General features: G+C 39.9%; 1 protein-coding gene and 1 pseudogene across 1 annotated transcript; both read left to right on the plus strand.

Moving 5' to 3' along the window:
- Positions 1-1,674: 1,674 nt before the first annotated feature.
- LOC125316478 (TIR-only protein-like) lies at positions 1,675-2,364 on the plus strand. The gene is made up of 2 exons (XM_048284814.1): positions 1,675-2,097; positions 2,232-2,364. The coding sequence occupies exons 1-2, from the start codon at positions 1,688-1,690 to the stop codon at positions 2,362-2,364; spliced, it is 543 nt and encodes a 180-aa protein (XP_048140771.1). The 5' UTR covers positions 1,675-1,687.
- Positions 2,365-15,776: 13,412 nt separating this feature from the next.
- LOC115739807 lies at positions 15,777-19,401 on the plus strand (annotated as a pseudogene).
- The last annotated feature ends 1,957 nt before the right edge of the window (positions 19,402-21,358 follow it).

The raw sequence follows: 21,358 nt of genomic DNA on the forward strand, positions 1-21,358 counted from the left end.
GACCGGGAGAACAAGTTAGGTAATTGTAAGGTACGGCCCAGACAATCCAGGGAAAGAAAAAAATAAAGATATGATTATTAGGTATGGCCCAAACTAAAAATAGCAGTTCTATATTAGTGAAAAAAAATATTAATGTTGTCGTAGCTGTGATAGGTCTTCAGTGGTCGGCGCACGCATCAGCTCCTGTCTTTTCCTAGAACTGAGGAACAAATCATCGAATAATCCCCGTTTAAAACCTATTGTTTTGGCGTACGGCTAAGTTAATTAAATTTAACATGGGATATTCCGAGAATAGTGCATGGGTTTGAAGACTTTTCGTAAAGTCAGAGGATGAGCTGTTCTTTTGAGTCCGAATTTCACACGACGATACTGGGGATGGAGCTGGGCAGAGACACTGCAATTTCCAAGTAAAATTGTGATCATGATCAGACCATACATTCTAGTAGTTGAATGTTTTCATGCCAAAAGAAAAGGCAAAACACAAAAATAAACGCAATTACGAAGCCGTAATAGCACCGACTCCGAGTTCGTACACCCTAATTGTTTGGGCTTAGTAAACCGAAGGTTCAGCGCCCATCAGGCGTTCGATTTTTAGTATGGAGAACAGTGAGGAGAGACGGAGCACACCGAGGATCCGCGTCCAACGGGATGATTACGCATCCAGAGAAATTGTTACACGAGTGTAACAACACAAGGCCGTTGTTCCGTCGGAATTAGGTTTCAAGAAAATCAACTCTTTGAGCAAAAAAGTGGTAAGTTCCAAAGAAACACGAGGAGACATTGCCAATAAGTAGACCTGTTAAACGGGCATGTCGGGTTGGGTTGAAAATGATCGCAGCCAAGTAGACTCATTTAAGCCGTTTTGATTTCCATGCAATGCAAATTTAATAACACATACTACACCCGACCTATAACTCAATCTAGGGAAATTCATACCCGAACCGAGGTGAGAATGCGAAATGAATGAGCGCAATATCGAGCGAAAATGAAAGAGAACGAAGATAGAGTCATATATACGAATTGAGCCTAAGTAAATTGTAAACTCATTTCTGACTCATTTGACATCCGTATTATGTTTAATCCCAGTAATAACTAACTCCTATAATAACTTAGGCCATCATATATGAATTAATAAATGGTTTTATGATCCATTTTGCCGGATCTAACTACGCAGCCCGAAACGAGCACCTGTTGATTATCAATCAAGGTCAACGTACGTGAAACCAAAAGACATCAAATCCTTAAACTACAATTTTTAGGTATATTCACAGATACCATATGTGGTCACGCCGCAAAGAAATCACATGAAATTGACCATTACCTAAAGTACAAAATCTATTCAAACGACCACGTCCGGCTCGTCAGATGGAACGTGTTTGAAGGTTTTGGGCTTCGTCTCGAAAACTCTGATTCCACTTTGAAAAAGTAAAAAAATTGTTCAAGCCTTGCTCTTTTCTCTGCCTTTTCGGAAACAAGTACCAAGTACTTTCCCCTGGCAATCTCTCTCGCTCGAACGTATAAATAACCCCATAAGCCAAAGCGTAAAGGTCACTCTACAATATACCTCGAAAGAACAATAGGGAGAGCTTCTCTGCCTAAAGTTATGCAACGTTCGGTGGCCACGGCCAAGAGCTTGATCCAGCACCGAGGCCGCGACCTCCGGCAGAGGATCCAAATCCAGTCCCCGATGCCGACGTGCGAGGTGTTCATTAACCACCGCGGGATCGACACGAAGCGGAACGTGTCGGGCCTGCTGGGCCACTACCTCGGCGTGCTCGGCCTCCGCCCCTTCTTGGACAGCAAGAGCATGAGGCCCGGGGACCCGTTGTTCAAGAAGATCAGTGAGGCGATTTGTGGGTGCAAGGTTGGGGTCGCCGTGTTCTCGCCCCGCTACTGCGAGTCGCCATACTGCCTCCACGAGCTCGCCGCCTTGCTGGAGAACGGAAAGAGGGTGATCCCCATCTTTTGCGACGTGAAGCCATCGGAGCTTCAGGTCGTGGGCGACGGGATCTGCTCCGACATGGACTTGCAGAGATTTAGGGACGCTATCGACGAAGCTAGGGACACGGTCGGACTCACTTTCGACACGTCAACGGGGTATGCTTATTACCATTACCTATATAAACATGCAAATTAATATTTCTTATTTTTTTCTTGGTCCCAATATTAGGGTTTATTATGATTTATTACTGAAATATAATGATATTTTTTTTTCCCATTTTGAAACGTAGGGATTGGTCGAAGCTCTTGAACGATGCTACTGATGCAGTGGTGAGGAAAGTGCTCGAAGTAGACGAAGAGAACGCAAGCAAGAACCCTTCTTACATTGCACAGAAATACCTAAAATTTTCTTGTCTTCCCTGAACAATAAAGATTGGGGAAAAAAAAGGAAAAATTGTGTCAAGAACATGAAAAAAAAAAAAAAATCTTGGTTCCCGAATCGTGGGTCGAGAACGATTGGGCGTCACACTCATGGTTTAATCAATTGCTTTCTTTATTGATTTGTTAATTTAATTGTAATTATATTGTGGAAAAGTACAAAGGAGGGATCTAGCACATAGGGCAATCTGACTGTGTGACTTCAATGTTTATGTTCTTCCTTTTTCTTGTTTCTTCTGTAATTAATGGCATTTAGGGTTTCCACATGGACATGGGGATCATTGTAAACAATAAGCTCCTCTTGTATTATATGTAATAGTTCATGTCACATATGTACACCCTCTTAGAGAGGAACCACTAAAATTGGTTGGATATTCAGAGATGTCGATCTTTTTGTCTATACTTTTGCCGGACAATCTGATCACCTCTATTACAAATTTTGATTCCTTTGTCTCTTAGCCAAATTCGCAAGCTTATTAGCTTTTTGAGAACACATTCTCAACGAGAGAAACAGGTAAATGTTTACTAAATATAGTTAGGGTTAATAGCAAGAGAAACTCTAAATAGGTGCACCTGTGACAAATTTATGTGAAACTAATTCTCCGACAAAAAATAATCCCAAACTGGTATACTTGTAATGACTTTACTCCAAACTAATTTTTTAACTAGCAAAAACTTCAAACTAATACACCCATGACAAAATTTACCTACAATTAGTTTCCATTAAATTCCGTTAATACCATGAAAAGTTTCAAATATGTACACTTGTGACAAATGGAATCATAACCGATACACCTGTCAACCGGCACATATCATCTAGCTAAACAATTTGATCGAAAAATTTAACAAAAACTAACGGAGAATAAATTTGTTACAAGAGTACCGATTTTAAATTTTTGGTGGTTAAAAACACCAAAAATTGTCTGAGGTTTTATTTATGAGTATCAAAACACCATTTGTATTACTTTGAATTTCCATTTTTGTTAATTCGGGAAACGACGTAAAATGCGACGGCGAGTATATTCCTATTTCAAGGTGCGCTCGAGAAGATTACACATGATTATTTGATTCATTTGATTAGAGAGAAAATACCCATATTATTGCCTCCATGAATAGGTAGGGAAATTTCCAACACGACGCAGAGCCACTTCTTAACACGCGGATTGCCAAAACAGGAAGTTTCTCATAATTGGTAAGGAAGTTACACTTGGCATCACGAGGGGCGGTTGCTCGCTAGGGTTTGCAGTTCATGCCCATTGAAGACAGCGGTGCCGACCCAAGAATATTCGTAAAGAGAATGTCACGACAATGGGCAAATTGGAACTTAAAAGGAAAGGTCTTCATTATTTGCAGGATTTGTTGTATTATATAATGAATTTGACAAATCATATTGTTTCTTCAACGTCGGTAATATATATGTAAAATCTAGTGGCTGGAAATTTAGTACTGAGATTGTGAGCTGCGAGACATTTTCGTTGCTGTTTATAGAGGGAAGGAGGTTCGGTGTAGCTTCGACGTCCGTTCTCTGACCATTGATATTTACCAAAAATTAGAGCAACAATTGGAATTATTACAGTCCCATCAATCACATCTTACGTCGGTTCCAGAGATTCTTGGAAAGCTATACGGTCGGGGGATATAAATATAACAAATTCAGTTGCCCAGAGAATGGTAGGTGGACCAACCTACTAAAAGTCCAAACTATACAAAATAAAAAGCATTAACAACTAGAATTATTATAACTAAAAATACTAAATTGGTACAGCTACGATAAATTTACTCCGAATTAATTTTTTGACCACAAAAAAACTCCAAACTGGTACATTTGCGACAAATTTACCCTATGTTATTTTTCACTAAATATTATTGCCAAATTTATGAGTTGGATGACATGTAGTAGTAGGCGATTATACCAGTTTGGAGTTTTTGCCCTCCGGTTGTCACCACTATATAATTTTTGAAATTTTTCGTGGTATTAACCTTATTTAATGAAAACTAACAAATGATAAATATGTCACATGTATACCAGTTTTGATTTTTGATGGTAAAAAAATTATTTTGGAAAAAATTTGTCACATGTGTACTAATTTAAAATTTTTGGTGGTAAAAAAATTAATTTGAGTCAAATTTGTTATAGATGTACCAATTTGGAGTTTTTCGCGGTATTAATCCTAAAAAATATTGCACGGTAAATGTTGTGCCTCAGTTAGTTTTTCAAGTTTCCTAATGAATCGGTGATTATATGATGACTTATATTGATAGAAAGTAATCTTACATCTAACATCTCTAACAATAGAATACAAAAGTCTTTTGTTGAGTGCTAGAATATATAATCTAAAACATAAGTCATATGTGGAGAAAGACCACATGCATATATAGAGTCCATGGATGTGCTATGCATGACGTTTTAATACTCCCATTAATGTAAGCCAAATTAGAAATGACAAGTGGGATTTGACAATGGGACGGCCGTGCATGCGGAATAAACTGATGTTGAACCTAGCTCCAATACATTATTATAATATCCAATCTAAGGGATACCACATAAACATCCTGCTAGTTGTGGGTCGAGTCAAGGCTCAGGAAGTCATACTGAACCCAAAACATTCACCTAGGGAGTTGCCAAGAGAAAGCTAAAGCCTGAGCCCATTAATATATTCAGTTGAACCCATCTTCACTCAAAAGTTTAAACCAATAAACTATGAGTCAACTAAGATATACTAAATACTCTATACCACACTAGTTCTCAAATGTGGAACTTTATTCTTGGAAAAATTAGCAAAAAGATCCTAAAAATATTGCAATTGTTTCAATTCAATCTTAATTTTTTTTGTCAATTCAGTATTAAACCTTTTGTATTTATACCAATTTTGTCTTAAACATTTTGTATTTATGCCAATTCAGTTTACTCGATCAATTTTTGCTAGAAATCGACGACGTGGTGCTGCAGGCACTGACGTGGTAACTTCTTAATTATTATTTTTTTGAATTTTTCTACTTTTTTTTTTCCATATCTTCTTCTTCCTCTCGAGGCCAAGGCCGGAACTCACTAGTCCATGGCTAGTTTGAGCCTTGCCTGCCCTGGCGAGGCCACCTTTGCTCAGAGATGACGAGGGCGTGCTTCGTCTAAGTCCGGCGAGTCGCTGGCACTCACCTTTGGCCTGTCGGACCTTAGTAATCAACTGGAGGAAGAAGAAGATAGGGAAGAAAAAGAAAAAGAAACAGAAAAAGGAAATAAAAAAGTCCAAATAATATTAAGATTTTGTTAAAAATTGCTAGCACATGCATCACCATGTTAGTGATTTTTGACCAAAACTGGCTGGATGAACTGAATTGGCACAAATAGAAAAGATTTAGGACTAAATTGGCGCAAATGTAAAGGGTTTAAAACTAAATAGATTTAAAACTAAATTGGCACAATTACAATGGGTTTATAACTTTTTTCTCTCATTTATTCTAACACAATGCACACATGCATTTCACCAATCACTCTCTCATGAGTTTGCTCAGTGTTAGGTCTGCTCTCTTAATTCAAGTATCTTTCGATGTCCACTTTCATCTCTGGCCTCTTTCTCCAAATCGAGTCATAAAGGTTGCATCGAGGCAGCATTCCTACATTACAATCTCCACCACCTTTACTTCACGTCCCTTCCGCCATGAAAGCTGCTTGTAAACCGCGTTGATAACAATATTCATTTCTTTAGATGTTCACCAAACAACAATACAAATTAGTAGTGTGCCATCAATCAATCACTAGCTTTGATACCATTAGATATGAGCGCATAGTAGAAGTTCAATTCCTTTACTTGAAAAGATCACCAAGAGAGAGAGAGTGCAAGTCCGAACTTGTTAACATATTAAGTTGAATCCACATTCACTTAAAAATTTAAACTAATGAATTATTAGCCAACCATGAAATATTAACTACTCCACACACACCAATTCTCAATGTTGAACTTTTTTCTAATGCAAGTCACACGTGCATCTCAAGAATTTGGTGAGCTTAGACCCACGCGAGGTTGGGATGCGACACCCTTGGCCGTTGAGATAGCAACCCCCAACCCCTCACCATGTAAAATATTGGTTTTCAACAAAAAAAAAAACTTAACGATGATTCTCGTACAGTACGAAACCGAAACAAATCATATGTGACTCTCAAAATCTTTTTCCTGTGGAAAGCCCACTTGCAATGAATCATTACAAACATTTCCAAGTATAATGGAGAAGCCATGGCACCGACTACTCGAAATGAAAATTGAAAAGTTTGAACAGCATTAAGCACTCTGATGGGGTCACAATCACGTCCCTTCTCCAAATAAAACGAATAGCTTTAAGGATAATCATTACTTTCTTTATAGGCAAATGTTATTGCAATTGCTTTACAATCTCATGTTGATCTTTCGGAATGATGTCGCCGCAACTAGGCCAATGGTTGCGTTGGAGTGGCTACGAGACTAGGAAAATCGTGCGTGGTCTGTGGAGTGGAGAGCACTGGATTTGACAGTTCCCCACACAAAAGAAAGATTCATACATGATCTTCGGAGTGGACAGCACTGAAATTGACAGATCCTTGGCGGTGTATAGCCGTTCATACTTTGACCTGCTTCTAATTGTGATGCATGAGGAAAAGCGTCCTCGAACCAAATACTAAGTTTGTCCTCATCACTAGTTTACCCCATGATGCACGACATATATTGTTTATAGGTAATTCAGCAAAAGAACATTAGAAGGTGCTAAAATTTATGTACGACACTCATTTTAATGCTAAAGTTTTTTATGATTCACTTAAGTGCCAAATCGAAGGAAAAATTATCACTTAAGTACCAAATCAGAGAAATTTTAATCAAACTGTTGCATGTCATTTATTATTAAATTTTTAATATTACGAGGTATTTTTTTTTTTTACAAATCAGTCCACGTGACCAATTTTTTTTGAAAAATTCAGTCCACATGGACTTCTAAACTTAACAATAAGGTAGTTTTTTTAAAAAAATTTAAATTAAATTTTTAAATAAGCTCAAAAAATTAAAAATTAAAAGAAATGTATTAAAAAAAGAATTAGGGCTTGTAGCGGCAAGGGCTAAGGGGCTCAACCCTCCCCACCGCCGGGGCTCTACAACCCCCGTCGACCATCCCCCATAGGCCTATGCAAGCCCTTGCCGTTGCAAGCCCTTTCCTATTCTTTTTGTTTCCAACTTTCTTTTTAGTTATTTAGCTTATTTTCTAATATTTTTAAAAAATTTATTTTTTTTATTGTTAACTGGATCCTTTGGCGAGCCACATAAGCTTAAGTTATTAATAAAAAAAAAGACACTTAGGATTTCCGGTCAAGCATATCGGAGTTGGTACTTAAGTGATTGTTTTTAAAAAAATTTAGCACTTAAGTTAATTGAAAAAAAAATGGCATTAAAGTGAGGGTCATACACAAATTTTGACACTTATGGTGTTCTTTTGTCTAGGTAATTTTGTGACAGAGATACGATGTGATGTGGAGCACTTATAATTTAATTGGCCTATATGTCGTTCATTTAAACTTTTTAGATAATGGATCCAACGGGTTATACGGATCGGATTGGATATGTATTCGCTCTTGTTGATCTCTCCATATTTGAGGTATCGACCTTCAACTGCACGTTCTACAAATGATTTCATAGAAGATGGTGGTATCAAAATTAATGATTGATTGGTGGATTCCCCAATATAGATCGGTTATCTAGGAGCAATCTCATGATCAACGGCCCGAATGAAGATTGCAATTGTAGTTTGATCCGACAAGATATGAGACCACGGATATGTTAGTGCTAAGGATTAGCCTGTTTGAGGAGAGCATACTTAACATTGGAGGTCCTCACATGTGAAGAGGAAATTTTTAAAATGAATATATGAGGGGTTTTAGAGAAGTGCGGGATCACTGCCATAGGCTAGACATAGAACTGAAGCATGGATAGATATGAAAAAAAAAAAAAAAGGAAAATAGGGGCCTTGAAAGATTTCAACTCGAGATCATTTACTCTCATATCATGCAAAATTCAGTGGTGTCATCATCGACTTTCTAAAAATTTAAATTGTCGGGTCAACGCATGAAACAAATTGATTATTGAACCAAACAAAGGAATGCTTGTTTCATCAGGAGTACAGTGGAAATAGAATAATCAATCCTGTGAACCAAAACACCATGCTGGTTCCAACTTTCCCACATATGAAAAGTGAATAATCAATTATATTTGCTGTATTGAAACCATAGTTGTTTATTCATACGTCGATTGTTGGTAGTTAAGAATAAGTAGAAGAATATGTTTATAACTCTTGAGTACATTACTTTTGCTTGTGAATCATGTAGTTGATGACTTGAAAAGGGTTTATTTATTCTGAAGTGGACATGGCGACTTGGACCTCTTTGCACTCATTGAAAGCGGAAAGTTTCCACAGAAAGAGAATGACCATCGATCATCGTCTGCGAGAAAAATCTTTCTCGTAACGATTATAACATGTAATTTACTCAAATAATCTCGACTAAAGCATAAATTCGAACATTAGAAACAAGGAGAATTAGTTAATTTGTGATGCAATGTCGAGTTGTTGTATTGAAGTAAAAATTTTCACCTCATGAGACGCTTGCGAATTAAAGCAAGAGAATATGATTAAAAAATGGGTTTTGCTAGCATAACAGTTTTTGTGTGACAGTGAGAGTAAAAGTATATTGTGGGTCACAATTCTTAATGGAGCGAATCTCATAATAATTTCTAATTATTTATGATTTTCTTTTTTTGGCTGAGAAAATTGTCCAAAAAATTATAAACATATTGCACTTTTGTCAATTTAGTACTAAATCTTATAATTTTTTCATTTTTTTTGGTTAAATAATTTTGTCAATTGAATCTTAAACCGTTTCGCATTTTGTTAATTGAGTTCATCCGACCAATTTTGGTTGGAAATCGTGGACGCCGGCCATCCTATGTGGCATGGCCGGCGGTGACATGAAATTCTTTTAAATCATTTATAAATATTTTTGTTGTAAATTTTATTAAACGTTTCTTTTTTAATTTTTTTTCCTTTTCCTTCTCATTTTCTCTTTCTGCTTTTTCGCTCTGCCGGTCATCGCCAGGTCTCATCGATAGCTGATGAAGATCGCCAATCAGAATGGACTGTTAAGTTCATAATGAATAAAAAATAGTCACATAATATTTCCCTTTTGAAAAGATGAAATCGTGGTCTGCCTTTGTTTCCCGAAAAAGGCATAAGAAGTGATAAAAGTCAAATCACTTGTTCCTTTTGCAGAAATACAAAACTTTCTACTTGTCCTTGTCAACAATGTGAAGTGCTAATGTGGGCTGAGGACCCTCGATCTTGACTTCTGGGGTCAACACTTTCCTAGGTTAATTAACATTTAACGTCGACTTTAATGACCATACTACACTAATTGAGTTGTCTTCTTGCAAATGCGATTTTCAAAATTTTATCGTCGGTTCGGCGGTTTTGACTAGTGACTTGTGATTTGGACGAGTCTAGACTTGTGTTCCGAATTCATCACAGTTGATTAAATGTGTGCCATTTAAAATAAGTTACATGCCGCCAAACCAATTAAATTTCTTTACCACATGACTCATTTTGCACAAGTCAATTGTGACCATATCGATTTACGTGTTTTTTCTTTATAGTTTTGGTTATTATGAGGTGGACTTTTTAGTGAGTTGTTTCATCCCGATCTAATCAAAATACTTGATGACTAGTTCTCATCATTTCCTGGTTTCATCAATATGAACATTGATCTCGACCCATTGCTTGCCGCCGTTGCATCTTTCACCACTGGTGCCGTGTTCGGCATCTATCGTACAGCTATCGCTTCCCACCCCCACAACAATCGGATGGACATATGTCGCGATTATGCGGGAGATAATGAACGGGATTAGAGTCCCAAACAACAAACTTCATCGAATCGGTTGAGGAAAGTGAGGTAAGTTCATACAAGGTCTCAATTGAAGAAAACTCTCCTCACATCTTTAAACACATGATAATCATACGAAAAAAAAAAAAAAACATGATAATCACAAATGTTTCAAAACTATTCCTAAAAAGAGAACTAGTATTGACCCCCTAATGGGCTGAGATATGAATATAGACTGTAGCCACAATTTCTCCTGTGCTTTTACCACGGCCATTTATGCGGGCCCAACCCAATTGATCTTACAAAAGAAGGCGTAAGCCTCTTAAGTCAGTGATTTATGTTCTTTTGGGCTTGAAGAGAAATTCCCTTTTAATTTTCCTCACTTGTCCCGACATCAATCGATCATAGAACTGAAAAAGTTAAAAAAAAAAAAAAATAACTATCACATGAAATACTTGCCAGAATACGAATCATCACGATTTGATCATAAAAAATGGTGAAACGAATCACATTTGCAAGGGGACATCATAAGTATATAGTTGGTCACATAAGTCTGTGTCACTATCACAATGCAATTCTTCGAATTTCAACAAATTTATGTCTTCGTCTTGATATATAGTTGGTCAGTTAACTTACGAAATCTTACAAAAAATCATGAACCTATTGCACTTTTACCGATTCAATTCTAAACCTGTTGTATTTTTTACAACTCGGCCCTCGCTTGAGGCCGCGACCTCCGCCGACCATTGATGAGGATTGGCGGTGGCCAGTGGAGGAGAAAAAGAAGAAAGAAATCATGATATATAGTTGGTCAGTTAACTTAAGAAAAATTGTACAAAAAGTCATAAACTTATTGTACTTTTACTAATTTAGTTTTAAACTTGTTGCATTTTTGACAATTCAACCCTCGTCTAAGGCCATGACCTTCGCCAACCACCGATGAAGCTTGGCGGTGGCCGGTGGAGGCAAAAAAGAAAAAAGAAATCATGTTATATAGTTGGTCAATTAACTTAGGAAAAATTGTGTAAAGTCGTAAACATATTGCATTTTTACTAATTCAGTCCTAAATACATTGCATTTTGAACAATTCAGCCTTCACCTGAGGCGGCGACCTCCACCAACCGTCGGTGAGGCCTAGCGGTAGAGTTGTCAATATGGGTCAATAACTCATTTCTAATCCATATTTTGTATAAAATGGGTTTTATGTGGATTGTTAATTTTGAGAAGGCCCAGCAAAAATAAGTTCAAAAAATTAAAACTAAATTAGATAGGTAAAAAATAGGTCACATATAGAGCCCATTTTTTCGACCCATCCAAAAAGGTAAGTAATCAGTTGGACTTGGGTCACACTCACGCACGCAGCTTCCGCAAACAGTCTTGCCCTCGCAACTTGCCCGCCTCAGTCGCGTGCCACCGTCTCTCCCGAGTCCGTCGCCCGTCTTCGTCTCGAGGAGGGGCGCCACCAAGGCCGTGATAGAGAAGAAGCACGGGCGGAGCAACGCGAGGAAGCTACTTTTGACGACTGTGTTCGAAGCTCTCCAGGAGAGGATCACAGCCCTGCGTTGTTGCTGGAGTATTGCTCTGCTGCTGCCGTCTAATTGGTGGTTTGGGTAACAAAGATTGGAGAAAGTGATCTCGATGGGGCGTTTTGTTTTTCATCTGCGTGCATACATTCGAACGTCTAGGGTGCCAACAAGACAAGCTCAAACAGCGGTCATCGGCGGGATTGCTTGAACGTCTTCAAGTTCTGGTGCGCCCGTGGAAGAGCGTTTCTGTGGACTTTATTGTTGGGTTGCCTAAGTCTGAAGGATATCAGACTCTTATGGTCGTTGTGGATCGATTTTCTAAGTACACAACCTTGGTCTGTGCGACGAAGGATTGCCCAGCCGAGGAAACAGCCAGACTGTTCATGAAGCATGTCGTCAAATTTTGGGGAGTTCCACAGTCAATCATGAGTGATCGCGATCCGCGATTCACTGGGAAGTTCTGGACTGAACTCTTCAAGCTGTTGGGGTCGAATCTAAACTTCTCTACGAGTTTGCATCTCCAAAAACAAACGGAGCGGGTTAATGCACTCTTGGAGATGTAGCTCTGACATTATGTGAGCGCAACGCAGAAGGATTGAGTGAAGTTGCTCGATGTAGCCCAATTCTCTTACAATCTGCAGAGGAGCGAATCCACGAACAAGAGTCCATTTGAAATCGTGACGAGGCAATAGGAGGAGGACAAAATTTTGTCAGTTTGAGCTGGACTGAGTTTGGACGTGGAGACCCACTATTCGTCTGATGGATTCAAAGGAAGTTAAGAGGGAAAATTCAATCATATTTGACCGGCTCATTTGCGCATGAATAACAAGTGGCATCTCATAAAGCAACAAGTGGCGAAGGATGGTGGCATGTTTAACAAGTGTCATTGCATGCCCAACACATGTCGTTTCAAGTTCAACAAGTGGCAATATCAAGGCTGAAACACTTTAATGCATGCAAGATAAGTGGCTGATGCATTTGAGGATTAAAAGGCAAACCATCACATTGGAAACCCCTGAGCTTGTCCATGTGGGACAAGTGGCGTTAAAAAGGGGAGGATAGAGTGAACTTGCTTAAGGGTGGCAACACTTGGCCGAAAGTTAGTAAGATATTTTGCATGCAGCTTGCCATTTGGCATTCAAAACTTGATGCTCACTCTTCCTCAGCCCTATATAAGATGGCATGAGAGCCGAGGAGAGCTTTTTTTGGCCTCTCCATTCTCGGCGACCAGCAAGCCCAACGTGAAGACCAGCAGCTTAGAGACAGGATCGGCAGAAATTCAGCTACGGAACGAGAGGAAAACTCCCTCCAACAGCAGCTCTCTTCAGATTGGAAGGCAAGAAACTCTTCCAATCGTGTCATGTAGCATTAGCTTTAGGATTTGCCGAGCTGGTCTCTTAAGTTTTAGACTGAAATGTCATGCATTTTGATGTCGTGATTATGGTGATCGAGCTAGGGATCGTGTAAACAAGGAATTTGAGTTGTAGAGTGGCGCGGTTGGTTCAAACTCAGTGTCGATAATGCACGAATGTAGGGGGTTCGAGAAAGGGAAACTCTGGTCATGAGGGTTCGTAGAGTAAGGGAAATCGAGATCTTGGTTGTTTTGCATGTGTGATTGCTCTAGTATACAAAGGAAAGCTGAACCTCATTAGGGCTGGTGAAATCATAGAACAATGAGCTACCAAAGAAGAGCTGAACCTCCTTAATACAAAAGGGAATGTAGGTCGAATGGGTAGACTTAAGTCGGGTTGTGATATTTTAAGATAATCTTGTGGAGTTGGAACGAAACTCTCGCCTTTCGGGAAAAATTGAAAGAGAGCGCAGCTGGCCGTGGTTTTGATTGGAGTCGCCGATGAGTTTAAAGAGTTCCAGAATGAGTCTTATGCCATCTAAGTTAATTGACAAGTTAATTCTAGCCTTCCAATGTTATTGTGTGCCGAATTGGATTTAGGGATATTCATGCTTGTCGATATATTGATCTTGCGAGGAATTGTTTGAGAGTTTGATTGGAATTGCGCATTGCCTTACTAAAATTGAATTGTGCCGTAGGTGTGCATGATTGGCATCTTATGATGAAGTCCTTACATTATGATTCTATACTTGGCCTTTTGACATTGTTAACACTCGTTGCTCAACGGCACATCCACGATTCCATGCTGAATTGTCATGTACAATAAATTGATATTGCTTATGCTAGATGACAGTTTAAACTTCTTGCGAACCAATTGATGCTCTAATTGAAATTGTGCATTGTTCCTGAAGAGTTGAATTAAGTCATAATTGGACATGATCAGCACGTTATGATGAAGTTATCATATTGTGGTTCCACGCATGATCATTTGGCATTGCAGACGCATGTAGCATGCTGTCATGTTCTCGGTTTCATGCTGAGTTGTTTGACATGACAATTCGACACTACGGAACTTATCATACACAACATAGCATGACATGTCTGGTGAGTATACCACTATGTTGGTAGTGAACCTTGAGCACCTCGAGTTGGGTGCAGGAAAATGCTATACAGATATTTGGGGAGCCTCGAAGTAGAGGATAGCATGTGGAGCCTCGGAGTAGAGGACGGTACATGGAGCCTCGGAGTAGAGGATGGTTAATGGAGAGTCGCAAATGATGGATCAACCACGGGTTGATGGAGAAAAGTGCATTCGACGAAGATACCTCAAGCATGCGCCATCTGCATGTTGTTTTACGCATGTACATATACATGTTGGTTCATACGTAAGGTTGCTCTATGTTATGCGAACAGATTATTGGTGTCCAATTAAGATCTATAGTAAAAATATGTATTAATCTATCCGGTTTAGCTCTTGCGATCTTGAAGGTGTTATATTTGTAATTCAAGAAATATAATAAGGATAGCTCAGGTTAGAGACGATTTGATTGGACGTTTTTCTTGCTAAGCCTTGGGCTTACCCACGTTGTGGTTTAAATTTTTTCAGATTTGCATTGTGGCGGCAATTTCACTTCATCCTGAAAATGTTAGATTCTTTGTTTGTCGTCTTGAAATAGAAGAGCACCTGTGAAATTTCGTTTGCTTGGTGAAATAGATTCGAGGTTCGTGTTGTTAGGAATTTAATGCTAAATGGGTTCTTGTTGTTTGTCATAGATTGTGGTTTAATGACCAGATTGGATCCATTTTTAAAAACCCTTAAAGATGGGGCAAGTCTTGATGTGTGATTTTGCTCTGGGACATGAATTCAGGAACCGAGATTCGATCGAAAAGTGAGTTAGGGATTTTGGGTCAAACATGCTTGATGATCGGTTAAGTTCATCAAACATATGTATATCTGCTTGCAAAAAATGAGTTACCCATACGAAATTGTGATCAATAAATATGGGTCACAACCGACCAAAAAAAAAAATAGTCATAACCCATTTTTTCAGCCTTTTTTTACAAGTATTTCAATTTATAGATTTTTTACATTTTTATTTTTTTACTATTTAATTTGCTTCTTTTTTTTTATTAATTTGATGTGAAGTTTTTATCAAGTAACATATACTTGTGAAGAACTTAAAGTAGATTAAATGAATTGTATAGATTTTTCTAGAATATTAGTATGTTTTGATAATATCAGTCAAAACGGGTCGAGTCGGTTGTAGGCCGGGTCGGATATAGGTCATTAAATATGGATTAAAATGGGTTAGACAGGTTAGACCATATTTGGACCGACTCAAACCTGACCTACCCTATCTATTTGACACCTCTATCCGACGGTGGTTAGTGGAGGGGAAAAAGAGAAAAGAAAAGGAAGAAGAAAAAAAAAATAGAAGAAAAATAAATAAATAAATAAATAAATAAATCATTCAATAAAATATTAAATTATTATTAATAATCATCTACGTCAATATCGGTCGTATCACTGGAACGGCTGAGTTTTGAATCTGCGGATTTAATACGAATTGTATGATTATGTCGGTGGACTTGCTCTTTGTTGGTGTGAAAACATAAAAAAGAACAAAGAAATAAAGAAAAAAGTCGATAAAGTTATAAAGTTGAGGAAGATTAGATCGAGAGCGTCCCCACAGTATCTTCTCTCCACTGAGCGAACAAAACTCGCATTAAGAGCCTGCTGTCCTATTGCTTCCTCACCGACAATCATCCAACCTCACATGATTGCAGAAATGCTCTTTTATATCAGCTAAACCAGTCACCGTTCTTTGAAGGTTACGTGGTGATGAGGGGTCTCGGAAATGGGCTTCTCCTTCTGGTTCTGGGCGTTGTCAAAACGGCTTGTGCTCTGAACACGAGCAACCACGAAGATTATGTGCAGTTCCTTCTTGCTAATGGAGTTGCTCGGACTCCTCCATTGGGGTGACACTCAGTTTTGACTTTAGTCTTCACACTACTATAGTTCTGCAACTAGTTCTATTGTGAATTTATCATGCACCTTCTCGTTCATAGGTGGAACAGTTGGAATCATTTTCGATGCGGTACTGATGAATGGACTGTAAAGAGCACTGGTCAGATTATGTCTTCTCCACTTACTATTTCTTGTTCATAATCATGGCAAAGATACATGTTGTGGTCTTCTGTGAAATTCATTGCTCTGTTTCCCAATAATTTCATAGAGAAACTTCAGATCTTAGTTCTGCTTCTGTCTTGTTTCCAAGCCTTTCCATCTTTGCTAGCTCTTGCATATCGTTTCTTGGATTTTAGGAACCTCTAGGTGAAAACAGCTAAAGCCATCAACTTTGAAAGTCTCTTAAGCACTGCAGTTAGAAGACCGTTTGTCCCACCAAAATCTCGAACTATTTATTTGGTTTTTCTGTAGAAGTGGAAAGTAATCTGGAAATCATTCTCCAAAGGGCCTGTAGTATTATTGCATATAGAACTGCTATGAACTGATTCAAATCAATTAGAAGAGACGCGTAGCATCCTGTTCCACTATTGAATTATTGGGATGAGAAGTAAACCTTTGAGAGCTGTGCTGTAGCTCTAACACCTGAGTTGGCATTTATCACTCGATTTGAATCAGAAGTTTGTGACTTATTCATACCATGAAACAGGTTTTCCAGCTTATAATGATGTTTTACATTCTGTTCCTGCTGTAGCTGATGCACTTGTTTCCACTGGTTTGGCTGCACTTGGATACGAGTATGTAAACATAGGTATGTGTCATTAAATCTCAGTCCTCAGTTCCTTAATTATGTCCCTTTATATTCTGCTGCTGAAGTTGTTAGCGAAGGCCCTTTTGCCACTGCTGCTGGGAAATAATGTAGTTAGACACCATGATCTTTTCTTTTCTTTTACACTTCCTATTTTGCTTTTCACATCACGAAGTGTAGAACAGGCTACTGACAGAGACAAATTTGTAAGTCACCACCAAGTTACTGCTATGGCAATGCCTGGTTTATGATTGCCATTGTACTTAAAGCCTAACCAAAAGGGTTGGCAAAAACGCAGATGATTGTTGGGCTGAGAAAAACAGAGATCAGATGGGCAATTTGAGGGCAAAGTCTTCAACTTTCCCTTCTGGAATCAAGGCCCTGGCAAATATGTGTGCGCAATGGGGCTAAAACTCGGAATATACTCGGATGCAGGGCTAGTCTATCACATTGTTTCAGAGTTTCAATAACACATGTTATTTTGGTTTGCTCATGGCAGTGATGATCTTCTTTGGATTTTGTATGCTTTTTGGTGTTAACAGGTATAGTACCTGCAGCAAGACAATGCCCGGGTCTCTTGGACATGAAGATCAAGACGTGAGAACTTTTGCCGCTTGGGTTCGTGTCCTCGATTAAATTGATCTCGGGGCAGAACTAAGTAGTACGATGCGATATGACGTAGGGGCGTTTGGCTGTAGGTAGTGGACTATTTGAAGTATGATAATTGCTACCATAATGGATCCAAACCTCAACAAAGGTCTAAATTCTGAAATTCTAGGTTTTAATGTTGTGGTTGGGGATGTTAATTCCGCGGGCTAGCATAATCATATAGTTAGGCATTTTGGACTAGCTAAACAACCAAAGTTTTCATCTGTCTTGATCTTCTGTTTCATTTGACAGGTTCTTGAGAATGAGCTATGCGTTGTAGAGAGCCAAACGGCCAATACTTTATTCCATCTGTGAATGGTATTCCGGGTTTAGTACTCAATGTGATAATCTCCCAGTATTGGTTTTTGAAGCATCTTTACTAAATCTCACTTTCGGCACAAGTTGATACAATCTCGTACCAATATGGCTTCAGTTTCTGCTAAACTGGTGTTACAGGGGAGAGGAGAATACGGCAAATGGGCTGGTCAGCTCGGCATTTCTTGGCGAACAACGGGCGATCTTAAAGACAGAGGGGATAGGTTGCATATTTTGCATCTCTTCCAACATTAACGAATCGTTCATAGGAGGCTTTTGAGTCAATATAGACTCACTTGTGCCCTTTTGAATTGTTGTCATTCAAGAGTTACCTCCATTGCGGACGTCAACAACATATGGGGAAGATTTGCCGGACCGGGCCAGTGGAATGGTGACTGACAAATCCTTTTCCTCCATTAGCTTCTTCTGTTCTCTGATCGACGAGAAGAGACATGAAGCTCCAACGCCAGCTGAGCTTTCAAATTCAATAGCACTGGTCAAGTTGTGTTTGGTCTGTAGCCATCTCGAAACATTAACCTGTAGGCTGTAGCGCAAAATTGTAGATCCCAACATGCTGGAGGTGGGCAATGGAGGGATGACTTTAGAGGAATACCGATCCCATTTTAGCATCTGGGCTGTCATGAAAGTGCGCCGTCCGCCCCGTGGCTTCCTAATTTTTCGCCTCCATAGATGTGAGATGATGCTTGAACTTGGTCCTCCTCACGGGCTCCTTTGCTAATCGGATGCGACATCCGGACCGCAAGCAGAGAAACTCTTGCGATACTCAGGAACAAGGAGGTGATCGACGTGAATCAGGACCATTTGGGAGTTCAAGCGTGAAAGCTTCGATCAAAGGATGGGCTAGAAGTAAGTTCATTCATACTTAAAACCACAGCAAGAGCCAATGATACAAGTAACCAAGATGCTAGTGTATTTAAGGCCCGCACTTGTCTTACTGTAAGTGTCAAGTTGTCTGATACGAGTGAAGTCCAGAAATCTAGCGTCCCAGGAAAAACTAAACCGGTCGTCATCTTTCAATTTCTGGAAAATGGCTGCTGTAACTTAAATGTTTTCTAAGCATTTGAGTTTCTGATGGCATGGTAAATCTCGGTGGCACGATCTTGTCGTTCTTCTGTCATCTGGATCGTGAAGGTCTGGGCCGGACCGTTGTTAAGAAGAAGAGCGGTGACAGTGTTGTGGAACAGAAGTGGTGTCGAGGCCCCTATAATAGTGGGATGGAGGGAAATCGGGCCTCCCCCCGTCGAGAGCGGTCATTGTTAGAGATGTCTGGAAGGTAATCCGCAATCGCGCTTCCTCGGACTAAACTTCCCGGATCTCTAAATTCTACTCATCATCTGTCAAATTCAAGAAATATTCTGAGACATCATCTTTGTTTTTTAATGGCAGCGTTCATTTGTTTCAAAGAGCATGAGGTTCCATTTGACTGCATTTGTAGCTCCTCACGCTTGCAAGATGTATGTGTTGACCCCGTTTAGTGCCTCAATTCAAGTGAAGAAAGTGTAAATTTGGGATGAAGTGGGTGCTATTGTTGCTGACTGGACATTGGGAGGATCAAGAATAACCAATCTCAAATTTTTGAGATTTCCATGTTTCGCGACCCGCCTTCGGCCTTCCCCGAGGGTCCGGTGGGTTTAGATGTATTGCTATAGATCAATGGCGTGGACTCTCCCAAGTCCTACCTCGCGTGATATTGGATTTCTTTTTACCGATTAACAAAATAAAATGCTATTAAGAGTCGCCACTAGTCTATTGGGGTCGATTAGAAACCAATCGAGACACGGGAGGGTTACCTCGATTCCTACGCAACCAGAACTTTTAGGTTCGGAGACTTGTTTACGCTAACTAGAAAATTAACGTCCTTTCGGTACCTAACCGGTCGGTATTCCCTAAGGTGACCACACATTTTGCATTTCATTTTAAACTTATTAGGTATCTAACCAGTACTAAATGATCATGCATAATGTTTTTTTGTCATTTCTTACAATTACCTATTTATCCTTAACCTAACAATATAGGAAAAGCGATTAACATGCAATTTTTCAAAAGACAGTGTATGTAAACACTCAATCGGATAAATATGTCAAATACGGATCGGGGTAAGCACATGCAGACCAAATCTATAATGACAATATTTAAACAAACAATTTTGACTCGAAAGTCGAATTATAATAGTATCAGATCGGATTGGACATCGGTCTTCAATCAACGCGAATTTAAGGCTTAAAAACTCACATTAGGGGTAAAAAGGTCATGAAAATCATTTTTTTAATTTTCTAAAATTTTTCTGATTTTTTTTTAATTTTTTTTATTTATTTTTCGATTTTTTATTTATTTTTTGTTAATATTTTATTAAAGGGAACCGGGCCCGGGTCAGATTCTCGGACCTGGGCCTGGATCAGGCCGTCGGACCTAATCAGGCCCGGCAGAGAGGACCCGAACCGGGCCTGATTAACACAAGAAGTTCAGGCCCAATTTACTTTTATTCTTAAATGAACTGGGCTTCAGCCCTACTTCTGGCCCAACTCCCTCACACCCAAAACAGCCACTCCCCTGAACAAAACGGCCCAGGCCCAGAAGCTTCTCTTCTTTTTGCTCAGCCCGCTCGAACAGCCCAACCTCTTCCTTTAGTTTTAAAACGGGCCTAACTCTAACTAAGAAATAAAACAGGCCCAGCTTTCCTCTCTTTTCTTTTTTCATGCCAGCCCATCCGAAGCCCGATCTCCCCTTCTTCTTCTCCTCATCTCGGGCCCGACTCTGGCACATGAAACAAAACAGGCCCAGCCTTCCCTTTTTTTCTATTTCCACGCCAGCCCAGCCTCCCAACCTCATCTCTTTCATCTCATTAGGGCCAGCCCTCCAAGAAGCCCTCCAAGAAGCCCATGACAGCCAACAAAAGAGGAAAAACGTGGAGAGGCCCTGCCACTATTCACCGTCTTCTTCCTCTGGTCCCTTTTTCTGCAACATCCCGACGACGACGCCAATAGCTTTTTGCTCACCTCGCCACTGCAACACCAGAAACCGCTGATCGCACCGCCACCAGGACATACCCTTCGAGACTGTTGGGAGCCAACCGACTCTTCCCACTTCCGACGCCCTTCTCTGTGACCTAGACGGCGGCGTAACTCCTCCGACGTCATTAGCCTTCACTTGCCTCGCCATGACCACCCCGGGGTTCGCTCGTCGCGCCGCTGCCAGGTCACACCTACCGGACCTCCCAGATGGCAACCGGTTCCGCTCGAGCCGGTGCCACCGTGCGTTGACGTTTGCGTCGCCTCCGCCCAAGCTCGAATCTTTTCTGTTCACCCTGGCATCGCCTCAGCCCGAACTCGCGGTCGCTTCTCTTCACCTTCGCGTCGCGAAATCGAGCTGCCACTGAAACAAACCTCGACCAACAGTACAGACGAAGACGCACGAGTACAAGGAAGGTGACAAGGTATGGTCGCAGACGTGTTATAGCTAA

This window comes from Rhodamnia argentea, chromosome 9, assembly GCF_020921035.1.
Source record: "Rhodamnia argentea isolate NSW1041297 chromosome 9, ASM2092103v1, whole genome shotgun sequence".
NCBI lineage: Eukaryota > Viridiplantae > Streptophyta > Magnoliopsida > Myrtales > Myrtaceae > Rhodamnia > Rhodamnia argentea.

What these genes read in the sequence shown, in the direction of transcription:
- LOC125316478 (XM_048284814.1), top strand. Translation starts at nt 1,688, where the DNA reads ATGCCGACGTGCGAGGTGTTCATTAACCACCGCGGGATCGACACGAAG. An exon ending in ACTTTCGACACGTCAACGGG is followed by an intron (nt 2,098 to 2,231) that starts GTATGCTTATTA and finishes TTTGAAACGTAG; the next exon opens with GGATTGGTCGAAGCTCTTGA.